Genomic DNA, 18743 nt, shown 5'->3' with positions numbered 1-18743 from the left:
CGACACCTATATGCCTTATGTTTTTTAACTAAATATCAATTTGTGTATAATTTGATATTGTTAATGTAAGAAGGGGCTTCGTCGTCTTCAATTAAACATTGTCCTATTTAATTCGTCTTTTATTTTTCCACATTTACGCTACGCACCTTTCATTTCTCCATCTTATATGTTAATTTAAAAAAATAAGTAATTACTCTTCCGCTTCCTCTTTCCGTCTCTCTCTCTCTCTCTCTCTCTGTCTCTCTCTCTCATACTTTCTCGCTCTAAACGTTCCTTTTCATGCATCATACCTATCCATTCCTACATAAATGTATAGTGAGTCGAAGTTTAAACTTTTTTATTATTATTCTTTTATGTTAAGTAACAATTTCGACTGCTAGTCTACAAGTACAAGTCCGGTTGGAAATATGGTGGCAATTATTTGTCAATTTGCCGCGAGATTGTTATCGCACGCCTTATGTGACAGAGGGGGTAGGTAGGGGGTGGTAACTGCACTCGGGGGAACCTGCAGGGCATAATTTAAAAAAGATTGAACAGTTTTAGTTTCAGTTGCCAGTAAAGTTGGAGGTTATTTTAAGTAATGGGTGTGTTTTATAATAAGGTTGTTATTGGTGCTAATTCCTGCAGATGCCATTTTATTTTATTTTTTGTTATACCTGTCGTTTTCTCATCCGTTGAAAAAGAAAGGGACGGATAATCGACAGGCATAAAATTTATGGAATACACGTCAATTTTAAACAGAAATCTAAAACAACCGTCAATTTTTTTACATCGATCAATAACCCGACAGAATTAAGTAGACAGCACGTGAAACGGATTGCATACCATCGAGATGCCTATTTTATTCGCACGGGTTATTCATTCATTTTAAAATTAACTTGCTGACAATCATCCGTCCCTTTCCTTTTCGGCGGATAAGAAAATGACGGGTATAACTTAAAATAAAATTAGGAGGTGTCGGCCATTGGCTCTGAAAAATAACTTGTACAAGTTAAATCCGTGATAATGATAATCCGTGTTAGGAGAACGCGTGACTAACATAGTAGTGTCACCTGTTAGAATCCCGGGGCCTGTTTAATAAAACTTATAATTGTAAATTACAACGACAATTTGGTGTCTATTACGTAGCTAATATGAAACTGCAAAAATAACCAAGTCTCTGCCGCATCCGTCACACAATGCAGCTCGGCAATACCACCTGGGAACCGGTTCAGAGGGCACTCGTTCAGTATGTGAGATATGGTTTGATCCGGGTGACCACATTCACAGTATGGCGACTCCTTTAAGCCCCATTTATGTAGGTGGTTCTAATCAAGCGACACATATGTCCCGCCAAGTAGTGAATGCCATGTGCGGCAAATATACAAAAAAAACTATCTCTCTCTTGTCGATTGTATGTGATCTTCCTCCACTGGGTTCGGTCTTGTGCCATTTGTACAGCTCTATATATAGGGCCCCCTGCTACCTGCTTGACCTGGTCCAAAAGAAGCTATGATCCTCATGAAAACCCATTTGGAATTTTGTCAATAGGACACGTAAATAGCCTTCATTAAAATTAGTTAAAATTAAATAATAAATAGCAATTACGTGTTATTGATTATAATATTCCAGTGATAATGATGTTATGCGATCTCATTGAAGGTAATTATCATTACCATAATAATTAATTATTCAGTAAACCAGTCAATCAACATTTACAGTTGCTAATTTATTTCGTTGATTTATTTACCACTTAAATAACTATTTGAAAAATAATCTTCAAAATACTGAAATAGCAAATATTTACATGCGACTTGAAAATAGGGAGCGACGAGTGGGTGTATATACTAAATTTACTTCTCTGCCTACCCCTTCAGGGATACAGGCGTGGTGCTATGTTATGTTAAATATTTATAGAAATAAGTTTGATTGTTTATCTTTTTGGCGACATGACTTAACATGTAATATTGCTTAGTGGATTTTTGACCGGTTAATGACATTAGGCTCGCTCCTAATACCTCTACCTACCCCTTCAGGGACACAGGCGTGATGATATGTAATTATAATGTTATATTGCGTAGTGTTAGGAAAATAACAGTACGTTTGCTTTACTAATTATACCTACCTTCGCAAGCATAGTCTAATGAGACTATGCAATGGCAATTATAGGCAATGGCCTATATTTATTTAATCAAATGAAATAAACGGTTGTGAAAGAATCAAGAATGAACCTTGATTTGACAAACACAAAAAGAATTAGGGGAGACTAATAAGATAAATTAAGAAATCTCGCAAATCCACTTATGAATTAAGGTGGAAATTCTATTTAGAGGCACAAAAAAAAACTAATCACGCGCATTTTTTAACAAGGAATAAAAAGAGAAACTTTTTTAATAATTTCAAGAAATCGCAACAGGAATTCAAATTGAAATGTCATCGTGCATCGTCAGAGAAACGTCGTGGCATATTGCAGAGGGCGCTTACCGGGCACAATTTTAAATGAAACTGGATTTAACGAAATGAGTCTTATAGCTTGAAGAATAAAGGGCCGCAAAGTGAGTGTTAAAGTTGGTAGAATTTATTCCTATTAGTGCAACGGGCCGTGCAGCGAATAATCGCTTTTTAATGAAAAGATTAGTGCGCTCCGGACTATTGTCGCGCGATCAATGGGTCGGACACTTCGGGAATTTTCCAATTTGGCGCATTCGCTGCGACACGACGTTTTAATTTTTTGTGTTTAACGCCTCCTTTGTGTTTCAAAATAGTGATTGCGCTGGTTTTGTTTTACTTGTTTCGTTAGGCGTTTTGTATTTTCAAACAATTTATGAAACGAACGAACATAAGACTTTCGCGATCGACAGCTTCATAACCAGTTACTTCATAGAGACAGTTCGAATCCTTAATGCATATTAAAAAAAAAAACATTTATTTCGGGTATTTTCCCCATACCAATTGTTAGTAACAAAAGTCTTATATCGATGTTAGTAAAAATTACAATTAATTAATCAATTAAATAATGTAGTGTCTTTGGCAAGTTGGACGCGGGTCCAGTGCTGCATATAGAGGTGGACATGTACTAACTCACCAGAAAACAACTCATCGCTTTCTATTCTTTCATAAACTAACAAACTCTTAGATCTTGTAATCCGATATACTAATAATAATTGCATAAGTTCCCCGTAGCCCAGAATATCGGTCCACTAATACCTCAACCCAAATAGCCTAGTATTCTTTTTTCCATAATTTGCAATAGCCCTATACAGGGGGGTGGTAATAAAATTGTCGGTTGGTGTACCGATACAGAAGCTCCACGCACGTGTTTGAAAAGTCCGGGCATCTATAATCTCCAGATATCGAAAGAGCATAGCATAATAATAAATCTAAACCAGCAGAGACTTCTAACTAAGTATACTTAGGTAGGTATATTTCACCCGAGACCATGTATGAAGCGTAATATAGTTGAAGCTAAGTGTGTATTACTTAGGTAGGCAAGACGTTATTTCAGCCGCGAGCCTGGATATTGTCCTGGGAACAGTGAGGTCTAATTTGATAAAGGTTCGGCCTGGAAACGATAATCATTAAGAATTTCTTGACGTGGTTCTGGGAAGTATCCAGTTGATGTAAGGTACTCGTAATACAATGTGTGACATTCTTCTTCTTATCGTGTAGGTTGTGAGGTGGAATACCAGCCTCATCAACCCTGATGTCAGGGTTATGATTGACCTCTGACATGGCTCACGTAACGATTACTCACTTACATCAGTAAATAGTAACCGGGACCAAAGGCTTAACGTGCCTTCCGAAGCACGGATCATCTTACTTTCGGACAATCAGGTGATCAGCTTGTAATGTCCGAAAGTCCTAACCAAATTAGGGATCACATAGTGATTTTTATGATATGTCCCCACCGGGATTCGAACCCGGGGCTTCCGGATCGTGAGTCCAACGCTCAACCACTGGACCACAGAGACCGTTACATTATTAGTATAGAATATACACTGGTGCTGATTCTTTTACACACCATCTAATTTTATTTTATGTTATACCTGTCATTTTGTTATCCGCTGACAAAGAAAGGGACTGGTAATCATAAAATTTATGGAACAAACGTCAATTTTAGGCAGAAATTTAAAAAGCCCTTCCAAAATTTCATATTGGCCAATAATCCGACAGAATTAAGTTGACAGCAGAAGTATAACTTAAAATAAAATTAGGATGACGTGTTTGCAGGAATAGGGGCCATTGTCACATTTATAATAAAATAGTTACTTAAATCATTTCTAGTTTTGTATAATAACTTTAGACCTTTAAAATACACTTTATATAAAACAACGAAGTCAAGTTGTCACAAAGCCCGGCCGGAACAGGATTTTTAATCAGCTAAGAGACAAAAATTACAAAATAGCCCTGTCCTTTGTCTCCATTCCTTAATGCACCAACAAAGAGGCCCGTGAAACAAAGGCTGGAAATCATTGACGAACGGAACTGGAATGACGAAGACCTGGCAAAGATACCGAACAGAGGATTCCTACTTGTATTATTAACATTTATTTACTTTCTTTCTTTTATCGTGTGGGTTGTAAGGTGGAATATCAACCTCATCACCCCTGGGGCCTGTTTCATAAAACTTACAATTGTAAATTACAATGACAATTTGGTGTTCATTACGTAGCTAATATGAAACTGCAAAATATTAGTGATCACACACTCCGCAATGTACTTCAAATTGACATTGTAATTTACAATTGTAAGTTTTATTAAACAGGCTCCTGGTGTCAGGGTTACTGACATGACTCATATAACGACGACGTGCTTACATCAGTAAGCCCACCGAAGCACGGATCAGCTTACTTAAGGAGAATTGGGTGATCAACTTGTAATGTTCTAACCCAAAAAAAAGGGTTATATTGGGCTATGTCCATATAGAAAGGCTTGCTCTTCAAGCTGCTAGAAGTCAATTATAATCATCATCATCATTGAGTATCTCAAAGAGTTGCTGGAAAGAGTTGGAGAAAAGAGAACCATATTGAAGACTATAGAAAACCGGAGAGGAAATATGATTGGCCACCTGATACGACACGATTCATTTATAACAAACATTATAGAAGGAAAAATTGAAGGGAAGAGAGGAAGGGGTAGACCTAGGATAACATTTATGAAACAAATAAAAGAGAAGGTGCTGGTCGTGTCGTATCGGGAGGTGAAGGTTTTGGCGGGAAGAAGAGAGGAATGGTGATTACTGCACCGACAAGAGCGCAGCTCTTAAATAGAAAGAGAGAACTCTGATCAGCTTTTCAGTAGTTGAATTGTGTATAGAAATAAATTATTGCTTAACTTGATTAATCAAAGCAATCTTGATATACTTTAATGATTACTAAGTTTACAAGCTGTGTTACTGATATTTAGTAATAGCCCACTTGACAAAAGATCGCTTCGTATGTAGGTTATACGCGTTACCAGCAGTATTCATAGCACTACCATTAATAATCCGCAATGTGGACTCCTCAAACGTTTTCATATCTCCATGAAAGACAAAGCGTCTCAAATAATTATTGACGAATAGAACCAGCCCCCCAACAATGGTACGATTTTCTTAATTAAAAATCTCTCACTATCAGGACCTTTACAATAGTGCCTCCCATCGGAAATGTTCATCAAATGAATGATCGTCCTCTTTGTTACGTTTGTCAGTGTTGCTATTTGAATGGATATTGAAAGTTATTATACGTTTATTGTCTTGATTTTAATCTATGATTGTGACTTTGTAATTTTCGTTTCTTGTTTTGTCAGTTCTTGTATGATAATTAATGAAATTTGTGGTATCCTTGTGACTAACGGTTTCAACTTTTCTTTCTTTCTTCTTTTTTTTGATGTCTCATATCATAATGGCATTTGGAGAAATGGGGAACGCTGACAGCTCACTATTACGGGTTATTTCAGGACGGTCACCCATTCAAGTCTTAACCGTGCACAAAGTTGCTTAACTTCAATGATCGGATGAGAATGGTGTATTTAACATGGTTTGAAAAGAACCTTTACGAGCTTGTATTAATGACATAATTCGAGGTTTTACAAAACAAGACTAGTTAGTCAACATAAGTCTAGACTGTTCAATGAGTCTTTTAAAGGCCTGGTCCCAGGTTCGTCTCCTGGTTTGGTTAAGACGCTGCCGCCTAAAATCACCTGTGGACTGAAAACTAAGACGTTAACCACTCAGAGCCATGTATAATGGCCATTGGCGGTTCAATGGTACCCAGCATCAGTCATTGATCTCATAATTCACACGAGGCAAGAAGAATGTATGTTATTTTTAAATTCAAGCCTCGCAAGCAATGAAAGCAGAAAAAAGATCTCAATTGTCTGATCCCATAAACTTCCACCAAGGCATTTGCATACAAAAGTGTGATCGAGTTAGTCAGCAGAACAAGATTACAGTTGACACAATATGGTGATGGAGACGGCCACATTAGGGCTATAAGTTAATCCCGCCGGACGGAGCGGATCGGACTGGCTCGAGCTAAAAGAATCTGGCGATTAATATGTGTATATGTGTACGGTCACGAGCATTAATATGTATACAATTTGGTACCATGTCACATTAACTTTTTCACAAATTGAACTGTAAGTCTCACTAAATGTCAAATATGTTAGTGTGACAGAGTCCTAAAGTGGGTACATTATATTGCTTATGACTGTACAGGTAGATATATTTTTTAAATTAGTTCAGGGAGGGAGTTTCCAGGCTATGGTCACCAAAAATATATAGATAGCGCTTTACGGATTTAACGTGATAATTACCTATCTCATTACTCGGGTACATAATTATTCCAAAATACAATTTTATAGCAGAATCTTATATATAAAAAAAAATATAATTAAAAATTTAAAAAGCCCCCGACCAAAAAAAGTACTCAATTATTATGACAAAAGGTTAAAAATGCTAAACCCTATAAAAAATATAAAAATAAATTATCCCGCATATGCTTGCAAGCAAACTGAGCGTGTAACATTCCTATCACACTTAACAAACGACCTGATGACCTTGAAGACCTGAACCGATTTCCACCAATTATAGCTCACACTCTCGACTGATATACCTTTCAAACAAAAAAAACCGCATTAAAATCGGATCATCCGTTTGGGAGCTACGATGCCACAGCAGACACATACACATTTACACACACACAGACACGTCAAACTTATACAACACCCCGTCGTTTTTGCGTCGGGGTTAAAAATAATGATTGCTTGATATTTGAATCACATTATGTATAGAATTACGTTGTTACCTATATTGCTTCTCTTTATTTTGATCAAAATAATAATAGGTGGAAGATGTAATTGTGTCCGGGTGTAATAAAAAGGGTCATCATTTATACACAAATTCCACAAAAAGCAATATTGCAATTAGCATTTGCGCATGTAAAAGTAAGTGCGCAATGCAAACAAATGTCAAATAGTAATATTGTTTTTTTTTTTAGATGAATTGCTTGATGTGGCCTTTTTAACTCCCCTGTTATGACCGACGCTTTTTTACTATTTATTTTTTCTTATTTATTTGGCTGGATTCTACGGTATCGTAGAATTTCCTAATATTTATTTTTTTAAACTATTCGTGAAATGTTTTAGTTTAGAGAAAGGTACAATTTAGTATTATATAATTTTTGTTCTTAATTACTATTATAAAGCAACAGAGCGTCTAAAAATTCATTTGTATTATGACCCAACAAGCTAGACACTTGGGCCCCGGCTGGTAAAGTTTTAATCCGGCGGCGTCGGCCATTGTTCGCTCGTTGATTACACTCGCTGCTACAAGACGCCTGCGCCGCTTCAGTGTGGACGGAACGTTACACTTTGTGACAACTCTCCACTTTTGATGGTGACGCGTTCTTGTGCGGGAAAGTTGTTTGGGTTTTATACATTTAAATGTATCGAATAAAGATAACATAAGTTCGCGATGTCCAAACTGGAATAGTCAGAGGTGCATCCATCGCAAGGTGAACTAAGTACCCATACCTCACTGGCTTTCTGTTAGACCAACGTGAAAGGTGGTGAGCTCATTGGTGCATGTCCGGTATCCAGGGTATAATCCGGCGTATTAAACATAAAGTAAAAGTGGGAATAAAGTTAGAAGTTTTGCGCTGAGATACTTTTCTTCAAAGTAGGATTATTCTGGGTATACAATACATGTTTGCCCTGACATTTACAATGTGTCATTTTGGATTATTGTACCTACCCTACAGCCACAATACTTTATTGACAAAAAGTTCGTTGCTTTTTCTCAAATACTAGGCTTTACTGTTATACAAAGTTCTTAGTCAAATTATTTTTCTTCACTGACTTGTTCCAAAGATGTTTTATTTCACAAAAAATTCATAAACATGACCCGTGAAGCTGAAAATAGCGAACTGTGTTAAACAACGTTATTAACAGTTGGAAGTTGTGAAATTTATTAGAGAAGCGGCAAATTTATAGCAAAACTTTGGGCGCCTCGCAAACTTCCCGAATTCGCCACTAAGTCTCTTATAAGGCTTCTTACTATCAATCTATTTAGAATAAAAAAAAAAGTATTACTTATAAGTAGTCACTGTTGTACTGTGTCTTACTTCTCAAACGGGGAGTGTCGGTTCAAACTCCGGTAGGTACTAGGTACCACACTTATACCATCATCATCATCACCAGCCCATTAACGTCCCCACTGCAGGGGCACGGGCCTTCCCTATGGATGGATAGGGAGATCGGGCCTTAAACCACCACGCGGGCCCAGTGCGGATTGGTGGTTATTAACGACTGCTAATGCAACCGGGACCAACGGCTTAACGTGCCTTCCGAAGCACGGAGGAGCTCGAGATGAAAACTTTTTTTTTGTGGTCACCCATCCTAAGACCGGCCTATGCGAAAGTTGCCCAACCTCAACAATCGCAGACCGAGCGCGTTAACCGCTGCGCCACCGAGCTCCTCAATTACTTATACCAATGTTCACCAATTAGTGAAAACTGCATTGGCTCGACCATTATATGCGGCGATGCGGCCACAACCCAACACAACCCACCCAACATAACACAACCCACGCGATAGAAGATGAACTTTGATGGTTCGACTACAGTCAGATTTCTACTTATATCTATTAGGTACTTGTGAATGCAAAGAAAAACTCGTATACAGAAAATAAATTATCGATTAGCAAAACTAGTATGCAGGTATATTCCCACATACCTACACCTTTTCTATTTCTTTGTGTTTGGTCTCTAATTCAACACCATTCCTTGAAGTTGCTGATGGCATAGCACTAGTTATACTTTCTTATGTAATTCACATATTATTTAATTAAAGCTGCCATTTTTATCCTCATTAGCATTAGTGTTTTGAGCCGTGATAGCCCAGCTGGTAGAAAGCTTGCCTCTCACTTTGAGGTTGCAGGTTCGAATCAAAGTTCAAAGTTCAAAGTGCTTTATTTGTAAGAATATAGGTAAGTACAAAATGATCTTATAGCTAGGATGTCCGCCATATTCGACCTTATAATTCAGGTATACAAATTAAAATTATATATCATGCATTATCATGTCACATCAATTCAATAAATTAATATTATTAAGAATTATAATTAAATCTATAACTTAAGTCATCTAGTAAAATTTGACAAAAAAAGAAAAAAAAAAAAAAATATCCAGCACCAATGCATGCCTAAACCATGTTTGGATCACAAATGATTATCACGTGCTCAGCGGTGAAGGAAAACATCGTGACCAAACCCACATTCCCGAGAAATGCGTTTTCGGAGGTGTGTGACCTAACCTGTATTGGGCTGGTTTCCATTCGCAGGTTGGAAGGTCAGACAGGCAGTCCCTTCTGTAAAAAACCGGACCTGTCAATTGTCAATCTTCAGGCTAGGTAAGCGGACCCTGTGGATAACGGGATAATGCTAGAGGGATGATGGTCTCATATGTCTGTTTGAGACGATTCATGACTATTTTTGTCGCGAAGCCATGCAGTTCTTTTCATGGTTGTGCCGATTCTGTCGGTTTACCCTCGCAATAATAAGGATTTCCCTATAAATCTCGCCTGATGCCAGTTTAATTGTCTGTGTGTCAGTCCAGAACGTGTATGAAGACTAATCGATAGTGGCGATGCATGTAAACGTGGATAATTCGCCAGTTTGGTTCCGGCATTCGAGCGGAAACCTTTGGGGCCACAGAGTGTAGGGCCAGAATATGTGGGGCCCCATGCCTTTAGGGAAGAACGTGTCATAAGGAGCTGTGTTTTTCCAGATTTTTCGGACACATGATTTAGGAACGATATTTTTAAGGGCTGTCATAAAATATGACTGTTATGCTGTCGGTCTCTTAAATTTTGAAAATTGCGTAACTAAAAAATGATAGTAGATAGCTAGGTACTATTGAAGCCTATGAGGCTTCAAAAGCCAAGGAATTATGGGGAATTACAATTACGAGTACTCTAAATACTTGCTTCTTTAAATTAGGCGGACTTTAAATTAAGAGGCCTGTAAATTATGGGGCCGGGAATTATGTGGCCCGGAATTATGGGGCCCGGAATTATGGGGCCATAGATATTGAGTGCTAGGCAGCCCGGTAGTGAAACCAATCACCGTACCGTACAACTTTACCTAGGCAAGGAACTGTTGGGGGAAGTTTGATGAAAAACTTTGATATAATGTATGCGGCAGCGTTACGAGTGTAGCGAGTTCCAGGACAGAATGGCATGTTTTATACCTTGTGTTAGAATATAAAATAAAACCTAAAAAACAAAAAAGGAGATCACTTGTATTATTATTTAGTTTCTACAATATTATCTAAGTATTTTAAAGAAATAATGTTACTTACTAGATATTTGTTTATTGTTCTGCTTCTTATATCGTGTGGGTTGAATTACCAACCTCATCAACGCTGGTGTCAGGGTTATTATATCGCCGCCAAAGGCTCCTGACACGGCTCTTGTAACAACTACATCAGTAAGTAGTAACCGTAACCGGGACGTAGATTCGAACCCGGGACCCAACGCTCAACCACTGGACCACCGTTGTTGTTCTGTTTGTAGTACGCAACAGATATGGAGATATATATTATTTAATAGGCTTGGTCATAACTTGAATTTGGACCTATTTGCTGGCAGCATTCAAGGTGCTAAAAAAGCACTTGTTAGAGACTTCGTTTCCTCTATTGTTTAGATATTTCTATTTTTAAGGTTTTTTTCATATGGTCTTAGAAACTTAATGTAAATTGTGTTTTCTTTCAATCTGTGGAAGCTTGTTAATGGCTTTTAGATATTAAGTTAGTATGTAACTTTGTAAATTTAGCTGTAAGCTCCCCAAATAAAATAAAATAAAATAAAATAAAAATATTTTTTTTATTTGGTAAACAAAGTCTGTTTCATTTTGGACTTTGAAATTAGGTATGGTTTTTCTAAATCCTATTTATCAATCGGGTTAAATATTATCTTATCTTGCCTACTTGATCCTTTTGCTAGGTAAAGGTCGTCACTTGTGTTGTGACCGATATAAAATCAATCATATCGATAAGTACAAATTATTACCTGGATGAAACGCTAACCAAAGTCATTCGATAAGATAATGTACTGTAAAGATAAACAATAATTTTTTCGATTAAGGAATGAAGAGGAAGCAAGAGAAGTGTGTCAGAATCGAAGCAAATGGAATTCTATAATCCTGCTTACCTCGGTGGAAAAAAGGATTTTATTTATGTTTATATGTATTATTATAAATAATCTTTAGTTATTACTGGTTAAAGTACATAACGGTATTGATCCCGTTTACACTTGGGGTGCGATTACCTACCATAGGGTAAACCATCTTTATTTAAGGATAGGGAGATGCCACAAGGCCATATTGCTCTGCTCCGTCGTCGTTGCAACGTAGCCACAAATTATCATAAAGCCTCGCTCTTAGTAAGCATGGGCATGCGTATTTCTGAAGGCTCAAAAATACTATTTTGTATGCGGATTTTCATTCCGCTTTTGGAGGCGGTGGAAAATACCAACGAAATGTGTAAAAATCTATTTATTCCCTAGTAGCTGTCTTGACCATTGTTCGTATCTGGTTCCTTGCCACTTTGCCAGTGGACGTCTTCGGAATCTGGTCCATGAAGACAACTCCTCCTCGCAGCTTTTTGGAGTCTGACAACTTCTCTGTAATCAATCGATCGATCGTTTCAAATTTATTTTGGAGCCAACTCAACGCAATTATTGAGTGGTATTTTAACGAAATGAAGACAATGAAGGTGTTAAATCTTACCCTCCACAATATTTTTGATCTCCTGAGCGGTGATGTCATAGCCTGGTCGTTTGACTACGACAGCGACCGGCCACTGCTGGTCGATTGGATGGTCGATACTGGTCACACATACTTCCAAAACGCCTGGCAATGTCAGGATCACTTCCTCAATTTCAGTTGGAGAAATCTATGGGATACGAGTAAAATAGTCATTTGTAACGAGAAAAACCTGAATTTCTTTGGTAAAACATTATGGTATCCCAAGTTATGTCATAGTCTTAATAATAATACTTTGAACAATATCTCACTAGGGTACCATGGTTGCGCCACCAGTGGGAAATTATTCGGTTGTCGGTTTCGCAACCAATTTGCTGCGTAACCGAGATGTATACAACATACACTTTCTTACTGAGATAAAGCTCTTAAAGTTGAAAAAGAGAAACAGAAAGTTCGAAAAGTAATAAAGACAATAATACAGAAAGAAAAACAAATTACTTGGATGGTGCGGTATTTGAAGAGCATTTTGAGTCTCTCTACAAAGTAATAGTTGCCGTCTTCATCACGGTACAGTTTGTCTCCACTCTTCAACCAGCCATCTTCTGTGAAGACTTTAGCAGTCTCTTCGGGGTTCCGGTAGTATTCCTGAAAAATATTAGTTGTACTAAATATTAAAACGTTACAAATAAAGATGATGGAAATAAACGACATATTTTAGGAGGTATTAAGCTCTTATCGAATCCTCAAGTTATCCTCATTTTAGTAAAGAATGCGCAATTGCACAATCAGTATTAAAACAAACACATTTAAGTACTTACAGAAATCATAGGGCCCTTGTACAATAACTGTCCAGGAACATTTGGCTCCGTTATTTCTTTGTAGGTGTCTGGGTCTACCAACTGAAAATAATACAACAAAAGCAAGTAAGATGAGATGATTAATTTTGAGCCCAAGACCGTAGCTATCCAGATCGTTAGCCAAAGTCAACCGTAGGCTAATAATACATATAGGTACATCAAACAAGTCAAGTAGATTAACATTTATTTTTTCAATGATTCTTTAGTGCAGAAGGTTAAAATAATGATGCCAACGATAAAGATGTTAAGATATTTTTGCCAAATATTTTCGTACCTTAACTTGACGTCCTGGTATAACTTGTCCACAGCTTCCTATTGGCGTATCTTTGCCCCCTATATGTGAAAGGGCCATCATCTCTGTTTGCCCGTATGCTTCTGCGATGTAAGCATCTTCACGCATTCGAGCCTATATTACAAAACCGATATTATTAGTAACTTTAACAAATATCATCATTTCAATTGTAGCATTTATAAATATAAATTTCAACAAATTGACAGTTACGTTAATATCATGTTTAAACGATGTGTCAGAATCAGAAACGTTATTGGTGTAACTGTTTCATTTCTTAGTAAATGGTCCGATGTAGATAAAATATTGCAATTCATGCTCCAAAATAATATTTGATATAATTAAAACAAAATACTCACTTTTAATCCATCAGCTAATTCTTTGTAAACAGTTGCACCACCCAATATCACCCTGTCAAAGCAAGTGAAGTCGCAATGCTTTTCTTGTCTCAGAATCAGTCCAAACAAAGGAGGACTGGCTGCAACAACCACCGGCTGCAATATTAAATACACTACAATATTTTGGCTTATCAATGAAAAGTGGTGTTAAAAGAGAATAGAAGAAAGAATAAATAAAGGAATAAATAATAGAATAAAAATTATCGACAATAGTATTGATATTCAATAATATTGGCAATTATGAGAACAGCGTCATTAGTAAATTAGCGTTAATAAACATTCTAATTTGTATTACTTATGACATTCAATCTACCTATTAAGGAATACACTGGACGACGCTAGTCCCGGAGTACATTGGAAAAACATCCTTGTGATACTAATAGATATGCCAGATCTTAAAATTGATCATTTCATGATAATCTAGTACATCATGAAAGGATCAATTCTAAGATCTGGCCACGACAGGTACATATAAGAGATGGGAAAAAAAAGAGAGTTAAAATATTCATTCGTTCATTGGCCTTATAAGTCTGTTTCAGACGATTTATGACGTTATTGCCTTGAATTAATGGACTATATTACTATAAAATATTGCGTGTGTTCATTTAAAGAATATTCTTACCCTGTACTTGTTGATCATGTCAATCAAGACATCAACACTGTTGTATTTTGCTGATATCAATAATATGTTGCCTGTCATTATAGTCCCGAAACTTAGAACATACGAGGATACCCATTGGACCGGTGCCACGCACAATACTGCTTGTTGACCTCTAAAAAAATTGTTTGATTTTTTAATGCATTCTTTACTATTTTAGCGACTGCAAAAATAATTGTTTTGTTACATTTGCAGCTCCCTATAACGTTGCTTAAAACAAATAGCATAGGTACAATATAAAACTACAACTTCACATATACCTGAAATTTTCGAATTTGAATTATAGTTATTATTTTCCGACGGCTTTTGTCCAATTTGATTTCTCTTTAATGACTGTCATGTTAACCTTACTTTTTTGATTCACAGTCATATTTTTGACAATATTTTTTTTTATTTTAAATGTAATATATTATATAAGTCAAGATTCTGCTCTGCAGGTTGCTGCAAAGTTATTTATACGCTATTAAGAACAAATGCGAAACATCCATTTTCACAAAGGCTACCAGTAACTTTACTCCATTTATTCATATAGGTATTTTGGTAATTATTTTGGAAGTAAACCCTTAAAAGACCCCAGGCTCCATTCTTAACACCATAGTGTTACAATGTATATAGCAAGGATTCATGGTTTACACAATCAAAAGTGTCGGATAAATCATAAAAAAAAACTTCCCATGCTAATTGCATATTTACGTAATAATAATAATAATAATAATAATAATAATAATAAAATCTCGTGTGGGTCATAAATCCTGGAGTCAGGGTTACTATTGAGCCTCCAAGGCCTCTGATGTGACTCATATGTAATCTACTAATTTAAGCACTACTTTACTACAGTTTGAAACAATTAAAAGGTTTTGATAAATACACGGGAAATCGATATAGGCAAAGCTTTAATACGTGTTAAAATGTCAATTACTTACTCTTTTAAATAACTGCCAAATATACCTAATTTCATGAATTCCTTTATCGATGGTAATGCGCTTTTATGTTTTATTGCTGCTATTTTAGGAGGCCCTGTTGTACCACTAGTGCTCATCAGCCAGAGATGCACTTTATCTATGTCAAAAGATAGAGGTCTGGAAGCATAATTTTATCTTTTTAACATTTTAAAATACATGCATAAGATTTATTTGAACAACTTTATTGTCGCTCCTTTTACTTTCTTCGTTCCTTATTTAAGTTTTTAATTTGATGTAATCTATTATAACATGAGTTTATCTTGTTGCTGCTAAAGTAAGAGTTCTAACATTTGCAAGGGTTTCGTTATGTTAGTGTACACAGATTGTATATACATACCTATACTCTTCTATAGGTTCATTATCATCATATTTGCTAAGAAGATCCTCAAAAGTAAAGTCACCTTTATCAAATGTGACTATTTTGAGGTCCAGTCCAAGTTCTTCCGCTGCTTGCTTGTAATAATCATAGCTTACGTAGTCACAAAATGCTAATTTCGCTTGGGTTATATTTAATAACGTTTTTATTTCAACTGTAAAACATAAAACATTAGTATTACCTAGTTATACAAAATATATTCGTATATTCATTAAATTATTTCTGATTACTATTTTCCTGTTCCATCGCGGATTAGACGAAGTATTTGAACTAGTAGCCAACTCATACTCGTGAGTTTTCAAATGACCCGAACGCTTCTGACATAATTATCAAGATTATCAACCATATGATACATGTCAATAGCAAAGGTAAGAAACTTACCGCATTTAAACAAAGGGTCGACCCCACACACAGGTAGTCCTATCATCATGCCAGCGAAGAAGGGTATACGAACTTTAACGTGGTTTGTGCCACCCATGAGAATGACGTCACCAGGTTGGTAGCCCATGTTTTTTAGGCTTCTGGCCAGACGAACAGTCAGGTTCAATGCTGTTTCATATGTCTGCTTATCGTCGATAGATGCATCGATCTGTGTGAAATATACATATTCTTCTTTCGTGTGGGTTGTGAAGTTAGTGACCGACCTCATCAACTTTGGTGTCAGGGTTACTATTGAGCCGCCAGAATTGAAGGCCCCTGACATGACTCATGTAACGACTACACATTTACATAATGTAAATAGTAGCCGGGACCAACTGCCTAACTTGCCCTCCGAAGCATGGATCATCTTACTTTCGGACAATAAGGTGATCAGCCAAACTAGGGATAACAAAGTGATTTTTGTGATATATTTCCACCAGGATTTGAACCCGGGACCCCGGAGGCTGAGCAGTATACATATTTAAAGTTACGATTGAAATACCTCTTAATTGTTGAAATGTTCATATTGATCGATGTTTTAAAATTAACATTTTGGATCACTGTGAAATACATATATACAGGCGTGCATGCTATGCTATGTTATGTGTTAGCCATAACACCTTACGAAATGACGTAGATTCAAAAATGTTACATTGACCTTCAACAAGTTTATCTATGATAATTACGTTGAATAAATGATTCTGATTCTGATTATGTTTGTGAAAATTTGTCCATCGTCGTCACATCGTCATGGTCGTCAAATGCATAAATAGATCATCATTAATCTAAGGTGTAGCATTCTCCACTCTTGGACAAGACGTTCGCTTTCTCTTTAATGTGTTCCATAAATACTTACCTGGCAGAAATGGTCCTTGCCACGTTTTTTAAAACAGTCCAAAAGGAAATGACCAAGATGATAGTCATTAGTAAGTTCTACGTCCACGTTCAAGTCAGTATTCATTATGGCTTTTATAAAATCACCAACAGCACGCAATACGAGTTTGCGACACAACGTTATAGTTGTATACTAAACAAGATTATTAAAAACATCAAAATATATACTTCGATCTACGCTATTTGATATTTGCTTCGTTTGATTAGGGTTCAGTAATTATATTTACAGAAAGTAATATTAAATATGTTTCATAAAATAATTCTTCTAACGTGTGGGTTGTGAGGTGAATTACTAACCTCATCAACCCTGGTGTCAGGGTTATTATTGAGCCGCCAAAGGCCCCTGACATGGCTCATGTAACGACTACTTACTGATGTAAGTAAGTTGTCTCTCAAAAGTTAGAATTTGAAATTGAAAGTTGTTACGCAAAGAAGATGTAGTCCAGCAGGGCATGTTAGCGCAGCGTGGTAAAATTATCGATCGATTCAATAAATTTTGGTGAAATCGATAAGTATGTTTTTTTCCTAACATGCGCGCCACGATGGTGCCACGTGATTTTGTTCATATTTTGACAGAACGAGTCATGTCGTTCTGTCAAAATATTTGGGTTCGCGTATTAGCACCAGTCGACAAACCGGCTTAATTATATCATCTGAATCGACAAAATTATGCATGTCAGCCCTACCGTGATGTTATTTTCTGAGGCAATGATGTATGGTGATACATCATTACGTCAACAGTGATACAGCACATCTGTGGCAAGATGCGCAATGTCTGTTCGTTATTTTTGCGCAGGTTACAGTCGTCGCCACGACGATAGCAATTAAGTTATTTTTAGAAAACAACAATTGTACAAAGAATACTTGATATATCTATTTTATTATTAAGTTTTACACGTGTAGCATTATAAACAGTTGTGTTATATAATTTTATAACTACCTATACAATTTTGTTACCCAATTATTAGTTAATTATTTAATTTAATAATATTTAGTTAGATAATGGTGCTAATTTATCTGTCATTTTCTTATCCGTCGAAAACGAAAGGGACGGGTAATCGACAAGCATAAAATTTATGGAACACACGTCAATTTTAAGCACAAATCTAAAACAACCTTATAAAAACTTTGTATTGGCTAATAACCCGACAGAATTAAGTTAACAACACACGTCAAACGATTTGCATACCAGCGAGATACCTTTTTGATTCGTCAAGGTTATTCATTCTTCCTAAAATCTAGAGCTGTCAATCATCCGTCTCTTTCCTTTTCGGTGGATAAAAAAATGCCAGGTATAACTTAAAGCAAAATTAGGAGGTGTTTGCAGGAATCGGGGCCATATTTTATAATTATTATTATAGTAAGGCACCTCGTGTCGCCTCTTTTATATATCCGTGCCCTTGCAGGGTCACGTGTACCTTCTAATTATGTTCCACGTTAATTTATGTTTGTGACATGCCATAAATAAATATGAATATGAAAAAAAAGAAGAACATAAAAACTTTACTTCATACATAATTTGTTGTTTAAAAAATAAAGAGATACGGAACTCCTATAGAGTCCGATTCGAATAATTTATCTTTATTGAATGAATGTTAAGATATTATTGTATTGTTATCGTCGTATAATCATACAAAGTACCTACCTATGAGAACACTCACTGTGA

The 18743-nt window shown here is 36.3% G+C and overlaps 2 protein-coding genes across 2 annotated transcripts in view; one reads left to right on the top strand and one right to left on the bottom strand.

Annotated features, from left to right (window-relative positions):
• LOC126373950 (uncharacterized) overlaps positions 1-18743 on the top strand; it is a 549982-nt gene that overhangs the window by 93021 nt on the left and 438218 nt on the right. The window lies entirely within an intron of this gene.
• Positions 11996-17213, bottom strand: LOC126373979 (uncharacterized). The gene is made up of 11 exons (XM_050020402.1): positions 17040-17213; positions 16145-16352; positions 15725-15917; positions 15349-15504; positions 14390-14540; positions 13729-13863; positions 13355-13486; positions 13042-13122; positions 12722-12868; positions 12248-12413; positions 11996-12141 (listed from the first exon to the last, which is right to left on the bottom strand). Exons 1-11 carry the CDS (start codon positions 17142-17144, stop codon positions 12014-12016), a joined length of 1602 nt encoding a protein of 533 aa, XP_049876359.1. The 5' UTR covers positions 17145-17213; the 3' UTR covers positions 11996-12013.

This window comes from Pectinophora gossypiella, chromosome 16, assembly GCF_024362695.1.
Source record: "Pectinophora gossypiella chromosome 16, ilPecGoss1.1, whole genome shotgun sequence".
Taxonomy (NCBI): Eukaryota; Metazoa; Arthropoda; class Insecta; order Lepidoptera; family Gelechiidae; genus Pectinophora; species Pectinophora gossypiella.
The sequence above is the reverse complement of the archived record's forward strand: the minus strand, read 5'-3'. Positions and strand labels throughout refer to the sequence as shown.

What these genes read in the sequence shown, in the direction of transcription:
- LOC126373979 (XM_050020402.1), bottom strand. Translation starts at nt 17,144, where the DNA reads ATGAATACTGACTTGAACGTGGACGTAGAACTTACTAATGACTATCAT. An exon ending in ACATGATCAACAAGTACAGG is followed by an intron (nt 13,864 to 14,389) that starts GTAAGAATATTC and finishes TTAATATTGCAG; the next exon opens with CCGGTGGTTGTTGCAGCCAG. An exon ending in AATTAGCTGATGGATTAAAA is followed by an intron (nt 13,487 to 13,728) that starts GTGAGTATTTTG and finishes TTTGTAATATAG; the next exon opens with GCTCGAATGCGTGAAGATGC.